At 38.2% G+C, this 19,631-nt stretch overlaps 1 protein-coding gene and 1 pseudogene across 1 annotated transcript; both read left to right on the top strand.

Annotated features, from left to right (window-relative positions):
* Window positions 1-6,482: 6,482 nt before the first annotated feature.
* On the top strand, window positions 6,483-7,457 carry LOC138918592 (olfactory receptor 2T2-like). The gene has a single exon (XM_070240548.1). The coding sequence runs from the start codon at window positions 6,483-6,485 to the stop codon at window positions 7,455-7,457; it is 975 nt and encodes a 324-aa protein (XP_070096649.1).
* Window positions 7,458-16,631: 9,174 nt separating this feature from the next.
* LOC138918434 (olfactory receptor 2T11-like) lies at window positions 16,632-17,590 on the top strand (annotated as a pseudogene).
* The last annotated feature ends 2,041 nt before the right edge of the window (window positions 17,591-19,631 follow it).

A 19,631-nucleotide genomic window follows, 5' to 3' on the forward strand; every position in this document is an offset into this window, starting at 1 on the left:
GGGACATGAACAAAGAAGTAAAATCCTTAGAAATTTAGAAAAAACATTTTAAAAAATTAATTTAAGTCTTATGATGATAAACAGCAGGGTTTTACCCAAAGAAGACTAACTCTAAATGCCAGGTAGTACTTGGGCAGGGTGTGGGTAGAGAGACTTATTTGAAATCAAAGCAAGCACTGGGAATGTAAACATCCAGATTTTGGGAATTATTGTTGTGGAATGTAGGATCCATGTCTATTTCCACCTTTATTTAAGGAATATTACTGGAAAGGATGGAACGGGCTTCACCATAGAAGGAGGAGAAGAGCTAAAAGAGAAATATGAGCAAGACACATGAAAAGGAAGACTGAGAAGTCACAAAATATCTGTTATGTATAAATAATTTGGACTCCGGTATTTTTATATGATACATTTCAACAATAGATGAAAAATTGTGGTGCTCACAGGCTGTGCTATTTTCCTTAGCAAACTTGATAATAACAATAAAACCTTGACTGAACTCTTATAGTAGCACTTCTCAACCAATTTTCATGACATGGATACCAAAATGGTACACTGGGGTAAACTGAGATGGCTGTCGACAGCAAAATCAACTGTGTGCTGGTGTAGTCAGCTCAGGCACTACAGACCAATCGAGGGCTGAGAAGGTCAGCATCTAGTTGTAACTCATTCATGGCTCTGTAATGAGCCACATCACACTGCAGGGAAAATTCTATTCAAGTCAATTTGATATCCACTTGAGCAAATCTTATATTTATCAAATACATAACATATTCTTCAAGAATTATTTATTGAATAGCATCCTAAATGGCTGAAAATGTGTCTTTTCATCTGTAATATAGAGAGTATGAAGTCTAAGGTCCATGTTTAGTGAATCTGTGATGATTAGAAATCATGTAAGTAATGTGCCCATCACCACACCTAGTGCATGAGAAGCATTCATGGTATTTATTACTATTATCATCATTGTTACTATTATTATTTAAGTTGTTCACCTCCCCAAATGTGACCATTTCCTTTTCTTTTTACCTCTCTAGAGGAATAAAAGGAACAAGTTTTAGAAAGTTCAATTTATCTCATGCTTAAATATCTTAATATATTATGCAAATAATCTTTAGAGAATACATGACTTCTGCTTTATTTCATGACTCATTTCTTTCTTCCTTTCATCCCCTTTCCCCCTCCATCCTTGCTTTCTTATTTTCTTTCCTCTCCTTTTCTGCTTTCTCTTCTCTCTTTATCATGTCTCCTGTATTTCATCCTGAATCTTAATTCCTTCTATACTACTCAGTAGATGAATAATTCTGAAAAAAATTTAACTTCCATGTCAAATGCATATTTTAACATAATTTTCCCAAGTAATATAGACCAATGACACCGAAGGGAGGAATTTTTAGTTTGACAAGGCTCCTTTTAGAAATTTTAACTTTTAACTTTAAATTTAGTTTCAATCTTACAATCACTCCTAGATCACAGTTTTTTTTATTGTTCTAGAGAGATGCCTGGATTAGATCAGTAGTTGTATGATGAAATACCAAGAAATGATTACAATTTTTCACTCAGGAAAATAATGCACCCTCTGGAAAGAAGAATGGGCTTTGATTGACCTTCTTCTAATGCACAAAGTAAACTCAGTAAGTTTAGATTAATTACTAGCCTGAGGATTCCTCCATTGGGATGCTGAAATCCATTATTAATGAAAAGCTTTATTTTGACTGAGTCCCACCTCCATAACCCAGCATTTAAGAAGTCTGCCATTACACTGTTGCCTTTCTAAGGCTTGGACTCAGCTGCTCTGAGGTAGGATCTTAGCTTTTCAGGAAAATCAGGTAAAACACTCCCCATATAACTAGTATGTTTTCCTTAAGCACCGCTCTATGACTATTAGAAAATCTCTTCAAGATTAAGAAGGATGAATTGTGCATTTACTTTTGGGCCGGCAGACTATTGAAAAAGGGATATTTTAGCTTAAAGAATGGGAAGCTAAGGAGAATCAGGGAGCAGTTTAAAAAGACATGAACAAATTTAAAGAGGATAAAGGGGCTTGTAAGTGCTGATTGGCTGGAAGAGAGAGCTTAGTATTCACGAATAAAAGTTTTCAGATATTAAGGGGTAGGTTGCAAGGGTGAACATTACTAAAGGAGAAACACTGATTTCCTTCTGAATATTTTTAAGGCAAGGATTATCCTACTTATATGTAATTAAGTGTGAGTGAAGGTCTTTAGCATGCTTGGGAGGAGATTTATATATGTTCAATTTCAGTCAGGAATGGCCACAAAGGGAGACAGAAGAGAGGCTTGGGAAAAAAACAGTTTGTTATACTCACAGTCCTAGAGACTGGTGGTATGGCACACCACAAAGGGACAAATGGAAAAGTCACCAGAGTGGTGAGAAGGCTGAAGGCAAGAGCAAAAGGAAAGCATTAGGCACAGCCTTTATTGGGGTTTCCACTGGAAAGATAAGGCAGGGCAGGAGGAACAGTTTAGGACTGGCTAGTTTGAATAATTTTATGGGGCTTTAATATGGTCTCTAGCCACCTGGTACCCAGTCCTGGGGTGACTAAGTCTCAGGAAGATTGTCCCCAGGGGTGCGCATGGCAGATAGGGGAGGTCTGGGCTGGCCTGGTTAGTTTGCATATCAAAGATGTGATTCCAGCTGGGCCCTTTGCTATCTCTAAGAATCAACAAGCCAGGAGGGGCAGTCTCTCCATAGCTAGAAAGGATTTTAAGATGTCAAAACATCATAATAAAAAGAAAATTTTAAATATACACATATGGGATATCAGGAAAGATTGGTCCAAGACCTCTCCATCTTGGACAGCCCTTCTTCCTGGTAGAATGTTGCCTAATCTCACTTTGAAATCTCTTCTTACAAGATACTGTGAGGGTCACAGACTGTGCTGGATTTCCACGTCTTCTCCCAGAACAAATTCAGGCTTGAAACATGCAGCCTCTGCCAGCTGACACCTGCAGAGACACCCTCCTGGGTGATACTACTTCTCTTCACATAGCAGACCACAGGCAGGATCAGCCCCTCTCACAAAACTCACTCATCTCTTTCCAGTGCACAGATCCAAAGCTTCCATTCACAGTGACTTCCACACTTTGGCTGGATCTTCCCCAACTCCCACATCCTAACAAGCCTGGGGGATGTTACAACCAGTCTGGGAGTCAGGGTATTCTCTGCCTTGAACATCAGGAAGGCCTGAGTCCGACATCATTAAGATGAAAGGTTTTGGAGATATTTTTAGAAAAAATTATCTTTGGGGAGGGAAATGGAATTAAATCTGAGAACCTTGAGCCATGGATAATGATGATAGTGGAGGAAAGGTTACCAGATGGGGAATTGAATCTGAGGTTTCGCATGTGTGTATAAACCAAATCACACATTAAGAAATAGCATCAACGTTAATGTTAAAATTAGATTCTGGGAACTGCTATAAACAAAAACAGATCATAAAACATAATTGTGTTCATAGTGTAGGTATTCATTGTCCATGCTTACTGGCCATGCCAAATATCCCACAGTATAGTATTAATTATGCATTTTGATGATGTGTCACCTTACTTTTTATATACTTGATTCATGGACAAAAGTAAAATATTCTCCTTTGTACTAAGTCTCTTAGCATGCTACTCTCTGAGCAGGGTCTGTTGCTTTCACTCACATATATTCTCTTTCTCTCACATATACACACACACAAGCAAACTGGATCCAATTTGTGGTTCTTTTATGCCCTGAGTCTTGATTGTTTTAGAAATAAGGAAGTTGGCTCAAACCGCATCTTTACTCTCTTTTAGCTTTTGTATTCTATTATTGTCTACTCTAAGACAAGACCCTGGAGTTAGAAAATTTTAATTACTTAAAGAGATTTGAGACAATGAAAGTGATTTACTCTTTTTAATACTCTGTGGAGACCAATCTAAATTTTTCTGTAAAATGAAATTCTCTGGCTCATATTTAGATTGAAAAGTAATTTTTTATTTCTTAGGCAACTTTCAGATCGTTGGATCACATTCTTTGCTATTTGAGTCCCTCACTGTATTTTTTTTTAATTTTTCTTTTTTGAAGAAGATCAGCTAACTTCCACTGCCATCCTCCTATTTTTGCTGAGGAAAGTTGGCCCTGAGCTACCATCTGTGCCCATCTTCCTCTATTCTATATGTGGGACCCTTGACACAGCATGGCTTGATAAGCATTGTGTACACCTGCACCTGGAATCCGTAACAGGGAACCCCAGGCCACCAGAGCAGAGCATGCAAACTTAACTGCTGCACCACCAGCCTGGCCCCTCCATACTGTATTTTTAAAGGGATGATTGGCAGCTGATTTGATACTATCAGTAAGTGGTATACAAATTCTACAATGTGTCTAAGCAGAGAAAGAAAGATTGCTGGCCAAGATAAAATTGTTGCCTGTATGCATGGATATTTTAATATCCAACCAGTTACTGCCAGGCTCTATAAACACAATTTTAGATGTAAAATCTTAAATTCAGCCTCTTGGTATGTGTCAGAGCAGTGGTCGTCACAAGAAAATCTTTCACATGTTAAAGAAGGCATAAGTAGTTAATTTTTATCAACTTTGTTGAGAATTAATATTTCATATCCAGGTAGGGTTTATTAAGTATCCAGGCATTTATTTTTCTCCTCCTAAATTGAGGAAGTGTGATAAATTTAAGTTACCATAAAGTTGATTTTTATTTCCACCTCTGAAATTTTGCTTATTTATCTAGAAAATTATTTATAATATACATTCATCTTTGATGAACACCTAGAAAAATCTCTCTATTGCTCTAATTATTTTCTCTTCCAGCTAAAGGGAGATTTATTCCTTCTTGATGCCTCAGAAACTTTACATTTGACTGTTGTGGAACCAAAAATTCTAGGTATAGTTATGATTTTGGTGGCTGATACATTTTACAGAAATATACTTCTTCAGTAATTCTGTCACTGAAATCTGAAGGGATATGTTACAATATAATAATAATGGTAACAATAAACTCATGCCTCAACACCCCTGAAAATATCCAAATGATGCACGTTTACATTCATCAAGAATAAAATGTGGGCTGACCAGGTGGCACAGTTGTTAAGTGTGCACGTTCCACTTTGGTGGCCCCGGGTTCACTGGTTCAGTTCCCGGGTGCAGGCATGGCACCACTTGGCAAGCCATGCTGTGGCAGGAGTCCAACATATAAAGTGGAGCAAGATGGGCACAGATGTTAGCTCAGGGCCAGCCTTCCTCAGCAACAAAAAAGAGGAGAATTAGCGGCAGATGTTAGCTCAGGGCTAATCTTCCTCAAAAAATATAAAAAGAATAAAATGTATGAGAACTGTTTGCATTTAGTTTAAGGGAGTTTTGATACTTCTTATCTGTAAATTCAGGAATTTTTTCCCATTTGGAGTTGTCTTTACTCATAAATGTGAAGGATCAGTAATGTGGTGGAAAAAATGCTAAGGTATGAAAAAAAAACTGCATAGCAATGAATTCCTAGGATATTGTAACATTTTCATAAGTTCAGAATGCCACCCTATCACAGAAACTCTGTTAACCTTTTGGCTGAACAATTTAAGAGAAATTTAGGCCACACTGGGATAATAACAGCTAGTATTAAGACATAAAATTTTAGCCCACTCCATGATGTCAACTAGAAAGACTACCATGATGATAAACCCAAAGGCCTGCTTGTAGAATAAAATTTATGGTGGTCCTCATTCAATATTTATCACCCTGAATTATCCTGTGAGAACAAAGAAACCAAACTGGGTAAAGTAACCCATGCCTAAAACATGAACTTCTTTGGCAGCTCTTCTGACCATAGCTCAGTGGACCCTGACCCTCAAGTTAAGTTAGTAGTACTAGCTAGTAATCCTTGATATTCCAAACATTCACAAAGATATTTAATAACAGCAGCCAAAAAGATTAAATTTGTCTAGCTTTATTTGCTCCATGTCTATTTCCTATCAATTTATGAAATCACAAATGTATGTGTATGTACGACCTTAACATTGTAATTATCTTAATGACTGAGAACAATTTAAATCCAATCAAGCTATGAATATTGATTACAAGGCAATATAGAGAGGAAGGCACAGTTACCAACGTCAGGAAATACTCCGTCTAAAGTGGTAATATTATAGAAGGTGTATAGAAGATGCTTCAAAATAAAAATGGGACAAACTCTAAATGTGGTACTGCATGAGCTGTTACATTTACCTCTCACATTAATCCTAGAGGGATATAGACCTATGTTAACCTTTCATAGATGATGAAACTGAGTTTGTCTATAAATTAATCTGTCCAATGTCACATAGACCATTAATATTGAAACCAGGATTCAATATGATTCTGAAGTCTGTGTTCTTTTTTATCCCACGCTGCTTCTGACATACTATTCATGGTGGGTTCTCCCTAAGTAGCAGATTATTAATTAACCCATCAACATTTTGCCTCTGGGGCCCTAGGAGCTACCATGTGACATGGGCATGGAGGCCATTCTCCAGAACGCCACTGACTTCATCATCTTGGGTCTCATCACCCAACCCACGTTCCCTGAGCTTATCTTTGCAGTGGTCTTCTCCATCATTTTGGTGGCTGTAATGGCCAATGTGGTCAGGATGCTGCTCATCCACATGGACTCTCACCTCCACACGCCCGTGTACTTCTTGCTCAGCCAGCTGTCCATCATGGACACAGTCTACATCTGTATCACTGTCCCCAAGATGCTGCAAGACCTTCTGTCCAAAGAAAAGACTATCTCTTTTCTGGGTTGTGCTCTTCAGATATTCCTCTACCGGACCCTGATGGGAGGGGAATTTTTCCTGCTAGGCCTCATGGCCTATGACCGGTATGTGGCTGTATGTAACCCAGTCTGCTATACTCTCCTTATGAACCACAGAATTTTCTTGTTCATGGTGGTGAGCTCCTGGATTGGTGGCTCCTTGGATGGATTCATGCTGACCCCCTTCACCATGAGATTCCCCTACTGTGGGTCCAGAAAGATCAATCACTTTTTCTGTGAGATGCCAGCAGTGCTGAAGCTGTCATGTGTCGACACGTCACTCTATGAGACCCTGATGTATGCCTGCTGTGTAGTGATGCTACTCATCCCTATATCCACCATCTTTGTCTCATATACCCGTATCCTGCTCACTGTCCATTGGATGAAGTCTACGGAGGGCCAGCATAAAGCCTTTGCCACCTGTTCCTCCCATATTATGGTAGTGAGCACTTTCTATGGAGCAGCCTTCTACACCAATTTGCTGCCCCATTCCTACCACACACCAGAGAAAGACAAGGTTGTGTCCGCCTTCTACACCATCCTCACCCCCATGCTCAACCCACTCATCTATAGCTTGAGGAATAAAGATGTAGCCACAGCTGTAAGGAAAGTGCTGAGGAGATGCACTTCCTCCAAGAGATTCAGAGTGGGAGATGTGTCCAGGAAATACTAAAGGAGGCAGGGCCCAAACATCCCGGGTACTGCGGCCAATGTCACACCGTCATTCCAGAATATGCATTCTTGATTCTGAAAAATATCCAGTGTCACTTTAACAATCCTGAATTATCAACAGCCAAAATCATCCCATTGCAAGCATCATTTATGAACTATAGCAAAAGGTAGAAAGCATCTCAGAATTAGCCAACTTGCTTGTCTGGATTCACCAAAAAACATTTCCCAGGGAGCATTCTCTTCAAGTAACACTAAATCAGGCAGACCAAATATCTCTTTGAAGAGTTCTGAATCAATGTTTTTATATGTTACAGGTGTTCATGTGTCTTTTGTGTCTGTACTGCTGACCAACTTTTGAAGGGGAAGGAGGTGAAAGGTGTCAATAGGCACATGTGTGTGGGGATGGATTGTAATTAGTCTTTGGGTGGTGAACATGATGTAATCTACACAGGAATCAAAATATAATGATGTACACCTGAAATTTATGTAACCTTATAAACCAATGTTAGAGCAATAAAAATAAAGAAATTTCAAGTAGCAGTCACTATGTCCTTGATAATTTAATGTCAAACAGTCAGTACAAATTAAATATTTTCTAACGATAATAATGTAGCAGCTTTACTTAGGAACCTTTTATACAGACAATTCAGTTGTATTTTGGTTTCTATATTCTTAGTCACCTTTTATGAATGTTTGTGTTCTCTAACCACTATGGGTAATTATTATGGCTTTTTCCCCATAGTGTCTAATATGTGCCTGGAAATCAATAAACATTTATGGATCAATTAAAAATTGATTTCTATCACTAAGGTAGTAACATTGCTATAATCTTTCTAACATTTTATCCATGCCTTAATAATATGGCATAGATAAACATGGAATAAACAAATCAAGACGTTACATTAGCTAACACAGCTGTCTTGGTCAATGCTCCCATTCTCAATCTCTCCAGCTGGTATACTGGTAGACAAATATTTCTTCTTTTAATTAGCTTTTGGTTAAGTGTGGTGTTTTGATAGATGCGGGTCTTCAATAGAACATTAACTAAACAAAGAGCACACTTACTGAGCTTCTTCTATCCATTTATCCAATTTTAACTTTCAAATGAATGTAAGATCATAAAATATGACAAATTAAAAAAATGTTTTGATTCAGCTGGTGTTTATTTTCTCTATCAATAGAAGGCTTACAAAATGTTGGACACATTTTTCGGTGGTTTCATAGTTGGCAAACTGTAAGAAAAGATTACTCAGCCCTATGTTATTTTAGTTTCCACATAGAGGGAAAAATGTTTCCTCCATAGATGTTGATGTAAGTTAAACATATTCTCATCAATATCTTTTCACAAGATTAGTTTTGACTTGGAAGTTTCCAAATAAATTGATCTTATCCTGAAATCAACCAAACAGAAAAGAGATGGAAGAATGACTTGGATAGATAAATCTCTTCAAGTGGAGAAACCGACTGGGATTCATTTACAACATATCCTCAATGTTATTTTAACTCAGTACCATTTCCTTTTAATTCTCTTGAGACTCTGCTTTCTGTTTCCTGCCTTTGGTTATCATCTCTACTGGTCTTTCCCTCCAAAAAATCTTTCACATCATAATTCTCATTTCCCCTCTATTTGTGCCTTCTTTCTCATTTCCTCAGAGTCCTACCTGGACCTGGGTTGCTATATATTAATATCTAACAGGGCTTTTGTTCTTACATTTCCAAGATGAATCCTTTGCATACTTAACAAGAACATTTAACTTAATAAATAGTTCAAAATTATCTGAAAACAGCAGGTAAGGGAGGTGCATTTAGATGACTTCCTAGAAATTTCATAGGAATCAGTCACTAGATCGGGGCAGGGGAAGAGGGAACTTCTGTGATGCTAAGAGTCTGTACTGCATCTCAATGGTGGTTGCATGGATGTGTTCACTTTGTGATAACTTATTGGTCTTGTCACTTCTGATACTTGCATTTTTCTGTTGTATGCTATTCTTTAATATAAGTAAACTTTTTTTTTAAGTTACATCATATATATTGTGGATGTCCTCTCTCCTCACTCACAAGACCAATCCTATCTTATGAGGGATAAGCAAGGATTTTTCTCCAGTCATTGTACCAAATTATTATGTAAGATAATTTATGGTCCCAAGATTTTCCTCTTTATTAAAAATATATTAACTTGAGAATGAAAGTTGTGATAATTTAAAATTTTTCAAAAATGCCAATTGTATACACACAAGATGTCAGGTACTGTTCCAGATTATGGAGAAAAGATGAAGCGAAAACAGTCCCCATTGTTCAAAACATATTCAACTACATTATGTGATTTTCGTTCTGATCATCACAAAGTCCTACCAAGTTTTTAGAGAAGGAATCAACCTCATGGGAGATGAAGAAGCTGATGTTCAGAGCAAGTTATAACCTCTCCCAAGCTATAGGGGGATGGGGGACTCAGAACCATATCTTTTGACTTCTGGCATTGTGTTTTTTGTGCCAAACCTTCCTATTAATTAAGAGAGAAGAGCATGGCACAATGTGCTGCGTCTTAGTCATGATAGTGACCTGGGGGAAAAATTCATCGTGGGAGTAACACATTGATAAATCCCTGTTCATTTTCTGCTATATGCCAGCTAGTCTGGTCTACCAAGAACCCTATTATCCTTGTTGAAGGGCACTCAGACTCCTGTGGGGTTTTGCTATAGGTGAGGGATATGGACATAAAATTAACTGAACCCTTGCTTATACATATTTATTTTATTTATACAATAAATTTTAACAAGTATATTTACATAATATAAAAATGTAGTAGTTGATAATATAAAGTCTACTTAGTTTATTAAATGCTTCATTGAATTCCCAGTAAGGTTTCAGACATGAAGGAGTGATGGAGAAAATGAAAATATTGAGAGGATTATTTGCCGTGGAGTAGAGAATTCAGACTCTGTCACTTAGAAGGTACATCCCTGACAAGTTAGACTCACTTTGCACAAAGTGAAGTCCTGGTAAGTGAAATCTGATAACAATGTGAATGCGAAATGCTTGAAATATCAGATCCTGACTCTGTACACAAGTGATTTACATGAGGCAGAAGAACTGTAATGATGATTAATTTCGTGGCATTGAGAGATTATTTAACTAAAACAACAGGGGTATTAATAAAGATACAATTAGCTAAAACCAGAAGCATTTTTGAATTTTTTTTCAGATGACACTGTGTTGGGAATAGATCTTATTAAACCTGCACACCTACCATGGTCTGTCACACATTAACAACATCCCAGTGAGTACTCTTCCTTCAAAACCCCAGAGATTCAAGGTTCAAGAGAAAAGTTAAGGTTTCAGGTTCTGCTACATTACTTTGGTTTACACAACTAACTGCAAATATGAAAGTGATACATATCTGCAGCATCAACTCTGACCAACCCGTATTGCTTTACTTCATTTTCTTTAATTAGATTTTTAAGCTTAGTCAATTATATTATATTTTGCTTATCATGTAAGCAAGGCCAGGGATCTGGACTTTGTTCCCTGATGCATCCTAAGCACCAAGAAATTTTCCTGATATAGAAATATGTTTTTAAAAATTATTCGTTAAATGAGTGAATGAATGCCATTTCATTTTGGAAAACTTAGCACTCGAATATACAAATGTTAATGGTTATATAATTCTGTTTTTTTCTCTCTTTTTCTGAGAAACTCAGGTTTTAAGAGTTGCAGTGGAAACTGAAAGTCAAAGAAATTAGATGACTTTTACAAACTCACACAGAATTACATGTCAAGGGTGAAGCTAGAATCAAAAGAACCATACTTAAGTTCTTTCCAGCTTCATCAATTCTAATGTTATTTCTACTTAAGTAATTTAAAATTCTGGCACCTGCAAAGAAGCGTCATTGGCTTTTTCTAGATTCGCCATAGACACCTGTTTGCTTTTGAGCAAACAGAAGGTAGGAGGCATAGGTAGGTATTTGCTCACCTGTGGGGACAAAGAGATGCTTTCTTCCATACTGACTGAAAACTTAGGTGTCAGAGTGAGTCTTAGAACTTCTTATATCAGTTGACATTAGCAAAATTATTTTTTCCTGAATTTCCATAGTGTTTAAATGCAATAAGCAGTCACTTTAATGAGTGGCCAACAGCCTTAGGGAGATGAAATCAGGAGACATGTCTGAACACAGTTAAATCTGCGTTTCTCGACCTCAGCTTCTGCAGAGCTGGTGAAGCTGCACTAGAGACATCTGCTTCCTCACCTCCCTGGATAAGGTGTGGGAACTTCTATGAGAGAGAGTAGTATAGCTTTGACCCAAGTCAGTCTGCCTGCAAATAAGAGTCATTTCAAATTTGAAAGATCATGAAACGTCTTTATCTTTGAGTGTTTTTCTGTACAAAATCACAACATCTTTTGTGTCTGTATTCAGTAGTCTCAGTCTCAAGAAAGAGAACTGAGCCAATGCCAATTTTTAAAATGACAAGGAAAGCTTTTAGAATCTTAGAATATAACCTAAAAATTATAAATTATAATAATTTTTCCTGTAATGTCTTCTTTATATATTGGGTAAGTAGTCTTGAAAGGATTAAATTAACTAAAACAAAGTTATATATACTGGCCATTTTTTCAAATTCAGAAATTAATAACTTTTTCTCATTTTGGAGCCTGTTCTCTTTCCACTATTACTGAAAGTGGAGATTATTGTGAATAAGGGGAGATCCTAAATACTATACTCAAAATTTTTGTAACAGTACTTTAGGTATCAGATATTATTATGAGGGCCTTGCACGGAATCCTCAATTAACACTCTGAAGTCAGGGGCTGCTCTGATGTCCATTTGCTCATAAGGGACTTGATGAGTGACTTGCTCAGTGTCCTATGGGTAGTAAGTGACAATCCCTGGAATTTCACCCAGGCTGTTGAGGCCCAGATTCTATGTAAGGATCACATTAAACTGCCAGAGGAGCAAGGGTAAAGTGACACCTTAGAACTTGGGGTGACTTTAGAGGTCTTGGAAACTTACACTAGCAAATTAGAGTTGTTTACACCAATGTGTGTGTCTCAACCATTTCTGGGCATTTTTTGTATGTATTCCTCCTCTCTTTGCTAAAAAAAATATTTTACTTTTCTGGTATATTAGGTTTTAAAAATTCATATTTTCCATCATTTATTCTTGAGTAAACTCTGCCAGTTCCCCTGACACACATTACAGAGGATTTCCTTCAAACCAGGATCCCCGAAAGGGAATGGGTCTGCTTATATACAGGTGGTGGTGCTGGTGAAGGACTGGGAGCAGGCCTGTTGGAGGAGGCATTATTACGTCTGCTTGGAGATAAGAAGTCGCCGTTGGCACTGGATGATCAGCAGTGAGGTTTGTGTTTGGAGGATCCTTCTTGGAGTACATTTGGTGATGATTTTTTAATTTTTTGCGGACCTCAATATGAAGCCAGGCATCTGCAGTCAACACATGTTCACTGGAAGTTGCCAAGGAGTTAGAGACCATTTGGGGTTTCTGGAAATAATTAACTTTATGTTTTTACTTTATAAATCTGTTGACATATTTTGATCAGAAATTCCAATGTTTCTTGAATTTGATTGTGACCTCACAGCCGGTATTCATTTCACTCATATTAGCTCACTGTAAGCTTATCTGATGCTTAAAAGGATATTGTGCATTTAGGGATCAATTGTGTGTAGTAGTAGAGAGCATGGGAAGCAAAGTCTGAGTCTTTGAGCCTGAACCTAGCTCTACCACTTGCCCTCTCTGTTCCTCAGTTTCTCCAAATTTGAGATAGTGATAATTTCAGTAATTGACCCAATAGAAGTGCAGTGAAAAGAGCCAACATCAAAACCCTGCATCATGTGGAATAATGCATGGCACACAGCAAGAACTGCATGGATGCTGACTAATTTCTTATTAGCAACTTGTCTCAATTATGTTTACATTTAAAAGCTGATAAAAATATTCATTTGCCTATTGGTTTTCTGTGGCTACTGTATCAACCTACCACAAACTCACTGGCTTAAAATGACACAAATGTTTTATCTTACAGTTTTGGAAGTCACAAATCCAGATAAGTCATGTTAGGCTGAAATAAAGGTATCAGGAGGGCTACACTCCTTTCTGAAGACCTGAGGGGATAATCTGTTTTCTACCCTATTTCGATTTCTAGATCCCACTCACGTTACTTGCTTCATGATCCCCTTCATCTTCAAAGCCAGCATCTGAATAATTGACCTTTGTTTTTAATGTCACATCTCCTCCTCTGATTCCTGCCTCCCTCTTACAAGGGTCTTAATGATTACATTGGCGCCAAAGCACATTTTAGGATGCTCTCCTTATTTCACCATCCTTAACTTAATCGCATCTACGGAGTCCCTTCATCAAGTAAGGGACCATATTTACAGGTTCTGAGGATTAGGACATGGGGATCTTTGCAGGTGGTGGAGGGGCATTATTCTGCCTACTGCAGTTGGCTTAATTAACACTAAAGTAAATCTATTACCACTTTACTGAATTTAGTACAATATCAAATTAATAGTGGCATGTTTGAAGACATAATTTTTCTCATAATAGAAACCAAATGGAAACTTGTGGCTGAGAAAAACCATGTGTAAAGATTTTCTGTCCGTTCATCTATTTAACATAGGGTAAGTTCACACTATATTGTTGGCATCCACAATGCAATCTCCAGATAGATCATAACATCTGAAGCTATAGTGATCTTCTACACAGCAATTTGGGCCTAACGAATGAGCAGCTGTTGCAGTAAGCACAGATTCAGAAGAGAGTAAAAGTGGTGAGACCCTTGTTTACTGTAAATTGTGCTGACATCTGACTCTGAAATAGTGTGTTGATTTTAAGTCACAGAGTGATTGTCTCAGATTTGTGTATGTGAAACCTCAATGAGTTAATGTGGAATTTGTATTGCTGTTTGATCTTAGAGACTCGTGATTTATTTCTGTTTCCTAGAACTGTTTCTTATTAGAAAATATGAATAGATCTTATTTTATGAAAATTTTACTTTGGATTGAAGAATAGCACAAGGACCTGGTCTTTAAAAAAGTATTTCCCTTTAGCACATTTAGAGAACACACCCAGAGTATTTTAAAGGAATTTTTCTATCAGTATACCATGTTTAAATGCAGAAAAAATAAACAGTTTATTTTTCTTTACCTATATGTATTTAATTATTCATTTAAGTATTTGACAATATTTACCATGTATCACACATTCTTTCATATTCTGGGAGCACACAGTATTAAAATAGGCAAACATCCTTGCTTGTATGGAGCTTTCTTTGTAGGTGCAGGAGACAAGAAAAAATGAAATGAATATATCGCATGTCAGATGGTATTAAGAAATATGAAAAAAAAAGTCATCAAGTCTTACCAGAATAGGCCCCTCTGAAAGGAGGGTTTTGAACAAAGCCCTGAAAGACATGAAGGACAACCACACAGATTTGGGGAGGAGACCCAGGCCTGGGTACAGCAGAGGCAAATGCCATGGGCTGGGGACTCCCTCGGAGTTGGGACAAGGATCGGCAAGAAGGCCGGGGAGCTGCAGCACCAGGGTAAACACACTGGGGGAGGCAGGAGACAATTTCAGAGTGGAAAAGGGTCACAACATGATGGGCCTGGAGTGGGCGATGAGGTGCCATAGTAGAGAGTGATTTGTTCTGATGTGGGTTTCTCAAGATCACTTTGCTCTGCTGAGATCAGACTAAAAGCATACAAGGGAGAGAACAGGGAGACAGTGGGAAAGCTACTGGAATAAGTCAGGTGAAATATGACAGCTAGAGCACTTCATTCGTGAGGCCCCAACAAATGTCCTAATCCTTTTGATATTGTGATGTATAATTAGAAATACATATTTGGTCTTTGTCCCCCTTTCTGGCACAGACCTCCTAAAACCCTTGGAATTATCTAAATTAAAAGAGCCATAAAGATGTCTTTTGTTATTCATAAAAAGCTCTTTCTAACCACACTTGAGTTTATGTTAATTAGGTGACTTTTGGAAAGCACTTAAGGATAGGGGCTGGTTGCTCATGAGGACCACCCATCTGATTAGATGTTTGGAACTTTTACTCCCACCTCTACCCCCAATCCCCAGCATCCCTCACCCTTGACCTCAAGGAGGGGAGAGAAACTAGAAGTTCAATTAGCAACCAATGACAAATGAATTAATTAATCATAGTACTTAATGAAGGCTAAACTAAGGTTTGGAGAACTTCTGAACTGGTGAACAATTGGAGGTGCACAGTGTGACATTTCCAGAGAGGTCAAGGAAGTCCCATGCTCCTTCCCACATACCTTGCCCTGTGCATCTTCCAACTGGTTGTTCGTGGGTTTTATTCTTTTATAATAAACTATTAATCTAGTAATTGGGATGTTTTATTGAGTTTTGTGAGTAGCTCTACAAAATTGAAACCAAAACTGGGGGCATGGCAACCTCTGATTTGTAACCAATAGGTCAGAAGCACAGGTAACAACTTGGAATTACCATTAGCATCTCAAGGGTGGGGGTAGTCTTCTGGAACTGAGCCCTCAATCTGTGAGTTTTGACACTATTTGCACGTACACAGTGAGACATAATTAAATTGTTGGATGCTGAGCAGTAGTCTGGAGAGTTGTAGAATTGTTTAGTATAGGAGAGAAATCCTCACATATTTGATAACAAGAAATGTCAGAAGTGAAGTATTGAGAAAAGAGCAGATGCACAAGGGGTGTGTTTTTTTTTTTCTTTCCATTAGTCATTTGCTACGTTATCTTTTTACTCACTTTTAGCCATTCAAATAATCAATAAATTACTTGTCCTTTTCTCCAATCAGTATTTACTTGGCCCTACTATGAACTACACAGTGTTCTGGAAGCCAGAAATACAGAATGAATAGGACAGATATGTATTCCAGGTATCACAAACACCAAGTTTCTTATGCAATTAGCATAACCCATATATTGCAGTGCAAACGGAAAAAAATATAGAAAGTTCTCTTCATCAATGAGGAGAAATAGGGACACAGTTAGTGACTCATGATGTGTTCTCCCTGTTTTCCTCTAGCATTCTGCCTTGGAAAATTTCATCCTTACCAGTACCCTCTGGTTGTGAGTTTCCCTCATAAAGAAAGTGTTTTCTCTCCATTTCCTTCCTAGTCTTTGTGCCTTCCTACTCCCCTGGAGCTGCCATAGGCAATGTCAATGAAGAACGGTACTGCATCCTCTGACTTTATCCTCCTGGGGCTTCTGGTGAACAGTGAAGCTACAGGGATTATCTTTGCTGTTATTTTTGCTATTTTCATGGTGGCTGTAACTGCAAATTTGGTCATGATAGTCTTGATTCAGGTGGACACCCGCCTCCACACTCCCATGTACTTTCTGCTCAGCCAGCTGTCCATCATGGACACCCTTTTCATTTGTACCACTTTCCCAAAGCTGCTGGTTGACATGGTTTCTAAAGAGAAGACCATTTCCTTTGTGGCCTGTGGCATCCAGATCTTCCTCTACTTGACCATGATTGGCTCAGAGTTCTTCCTCTTGGACCTCATGGCCTATGACTGCTACATGGCTGTCTGTAACCCTCTTAGGTACCCAGTCCTGATGAACCACAGGGTTTGTCTTCTCCTGGCTTCTGGTGCCTGGTTTGGTGGGTCACTGGATGGCTTCCTGCTCACCCCTATTACAATGAATGTCCCCTACTGTGGCTCCTGCAGTATCAACCACTTCTTCTGTGAGATCCCTGCAGTTCTCAGACTGGCCTGTGCTGACACATCCTTGTATGAAACCCTGATGTACATCTACTGTGTACTCGTGTTGCTCATCCCCATCTCTATTATCTCAACTTCCTACTCTCTCATCTTGTTAATGGTCCACCAATGCACTCTCCCGCAGGTCGAACAAAGGTCTTTACCACTTGTTCTTCCCACTTGACTGTAGTCAGCATTTTCTATGGGGCTGCCTTCTACACTTACGTGCTGCCCCAGTCATTCCACACCCCTGAACAGGACAAGGTGGTGTCAGCCTTCTATGCCGTCTTCACACCCATGCTCAATCCTCTCATCTACAGCCTCAGAAACAAGGACGTCATGGGGGCATTTAAAAAATTATTTTCATGATGCTCATCTGCTCAGAAAGTATCCACAAGTGATGCCTAGGGATTCAACACTGTGAAAATAATCTTCCTGAGAACAGCTCTGGGTGTCATGTTCACAAGACTGTATTCAGTCAGCTATCAAAGATACTTGCAATTGCCAATAAAGAGGATTTCTCCTGTCTGGAAACTTGTTCCTTAGGGGAGAGAACAAAAGAAGTTCCATTGTTTATGCAGACAATTTTGGCCAATCTTCAAAAATAATTTCTTATCAAATTAGTTAATAATTCATCTTGTCTTAGCTCTTGTTTCTAGGAAAAAAAGGGAACAGATAATAGAGCTCACAGCAACCCTTTATTTTGAACCAGGTTGACTTCAAATCTCAATCATGGATAAACAAACCAAAAAATCCTCCAAAGCTAACACCTCTTGGTGCCAAAATTTCTGTGAACATTTTTGTATCAAAAAGAAAAACAATAGCAATTCACAAGCGGCAAAGAAGGCAATCACACAATTTTGATCATGTATTTTCTTGTATTTGCCTCAGTGGACTCAGCTCTATCATCATCTTCACAGTCCTTGAGCTTAAAATGGGGACATCAAATACTAGGCCACAATAAATACTCAATGAATTTAATTAAACTGACTATGAATTATGACTTCCCAAACATTACACACCTAATCGAAGGGAATAGACTCTAGCATTTCACATCAAAGGGCACTATTTTCCCTCTTTCTGTGAGAGTGTAATACCAGCATACAAGGCTACATGAAGTTTGTGGTCAGGAAGTTTCCATTTCTTAGCTCTGTGTAATTCAACAACAGTACTTTGATAAATTATTGGTTTTGTTCTGAATAAGATGGACAGCTCTTGAAGAATTTTTTGTAGAGATGTGACTTGATGAGATGTACATTATTTTTTTAGGGTACTAATTCTTTCCTTTTTTTTTTTTTTTTTGTGAGGGAGATTATCCCTGAGCTAACATTGTCACCAATCTTCCTCTTTTTTTTCTCCCCAAAGCCCCAGTCCATAGTTGTACATCTTAGTTGTAAGTCTTTTTAGTTGTTCTATGTGGGATGCCACCACAGCATGGCTTGATGAGTGGTGTATAGGTCCTTACCAGGATCAGACTGACGAACCCCAACTACTGCAGTAGAGTGTGCCAACTTCACCACTCAGCCATGGGGCCGGCCCTGAGATGTACATTTTTAAAGTGATTGATATGTCTATAACATGGAGAATGGAGCAGGGATCTTGGTTGGAAGCAGGAAGACAATTTAGTAGGTTTCAAAGATGAGGGACAAAGATGCATTTAGTAGGAGGGTGACAAAACAGACTTTAACTCAGGAAAGGATGTCTGTAAGGAGAGAATGTGGAATGAAGGATAACTCAGTGATTTGGGCTCCAGTGAATGAAACATTGAATTTCCATTTACTGAGATTTTGAAAACCTCTAGAGTGGCAGGTTTTAGTAGGAGAAATCAAGAATCCAGTTGTTGTAGAAACAATTTTGAAATGCCTCTTAGATATGTCAAGTCAGTTGAAATTCAGAATAGAATTCTGGCCTGAAGGCTTAAATTTGGTAGTCTCCAGAAAGGAATGGGTATTTAAAAACATGGGATTAGTTGAGATCACTTAAATAAGAGAAAAGGTTTGACACTGAGACCTGAGGCAGCTGTGTTCAGTTGGGAAGCAAGTGAGAAAAGAGAGAGGGTCTGATGGAATAAGCAGAAGTAATATCTCAGACACAAGTCAAGAAAGATGAAGAGTATCATCAACTGCAACAGGCGCACGTTCCAGTTGAATTACACACCCAAGAGTTGCCCATTGTATTTGGCAATGTGGAGATCATCTGTGACCTACTAAGTTCAATTAATAATAATAATTAATAATAAGAGCAATTTCAGTGGAGTCATGCTCAGAGAGGAAAAAGGGTAGTATATCAAAGGATAGAAAATGGACAAGATGAGGAAAGTAAAAACATAGTTTTATCTTTTTTTGGGGGGGTAAATGATACCAGAGAAATGGAGCAATAGCTAGAAAGACATACTGATGTCAATTGATATCGATACATTTTTTGTTGTTGTGAGATATTACAAATGTTT

This window comes from Equus caballus, chromosome 17, assembly GCF_041296265.1.
Source record: "Equus caballus isolate H_3958 breed thoroughbred chromosome 17, TB-T2T, whole genome shotgun sequence".
Classification (NCBI taxonomy): Eukaryota; Metazoa; Chordata; class Mammalia; order Perissodactyla; family Equidae; genus Equus; species Equus caballus.

Excerpts from the sequence above, each read along its gene's own strand:
- LOC138918592 (XM_070240548.1), top strand. The coding sequence starts at position 6,483 with ATGGGCATGGAGGCCATTCTCCAGAACGCCACTGACTTCATCATCTTG.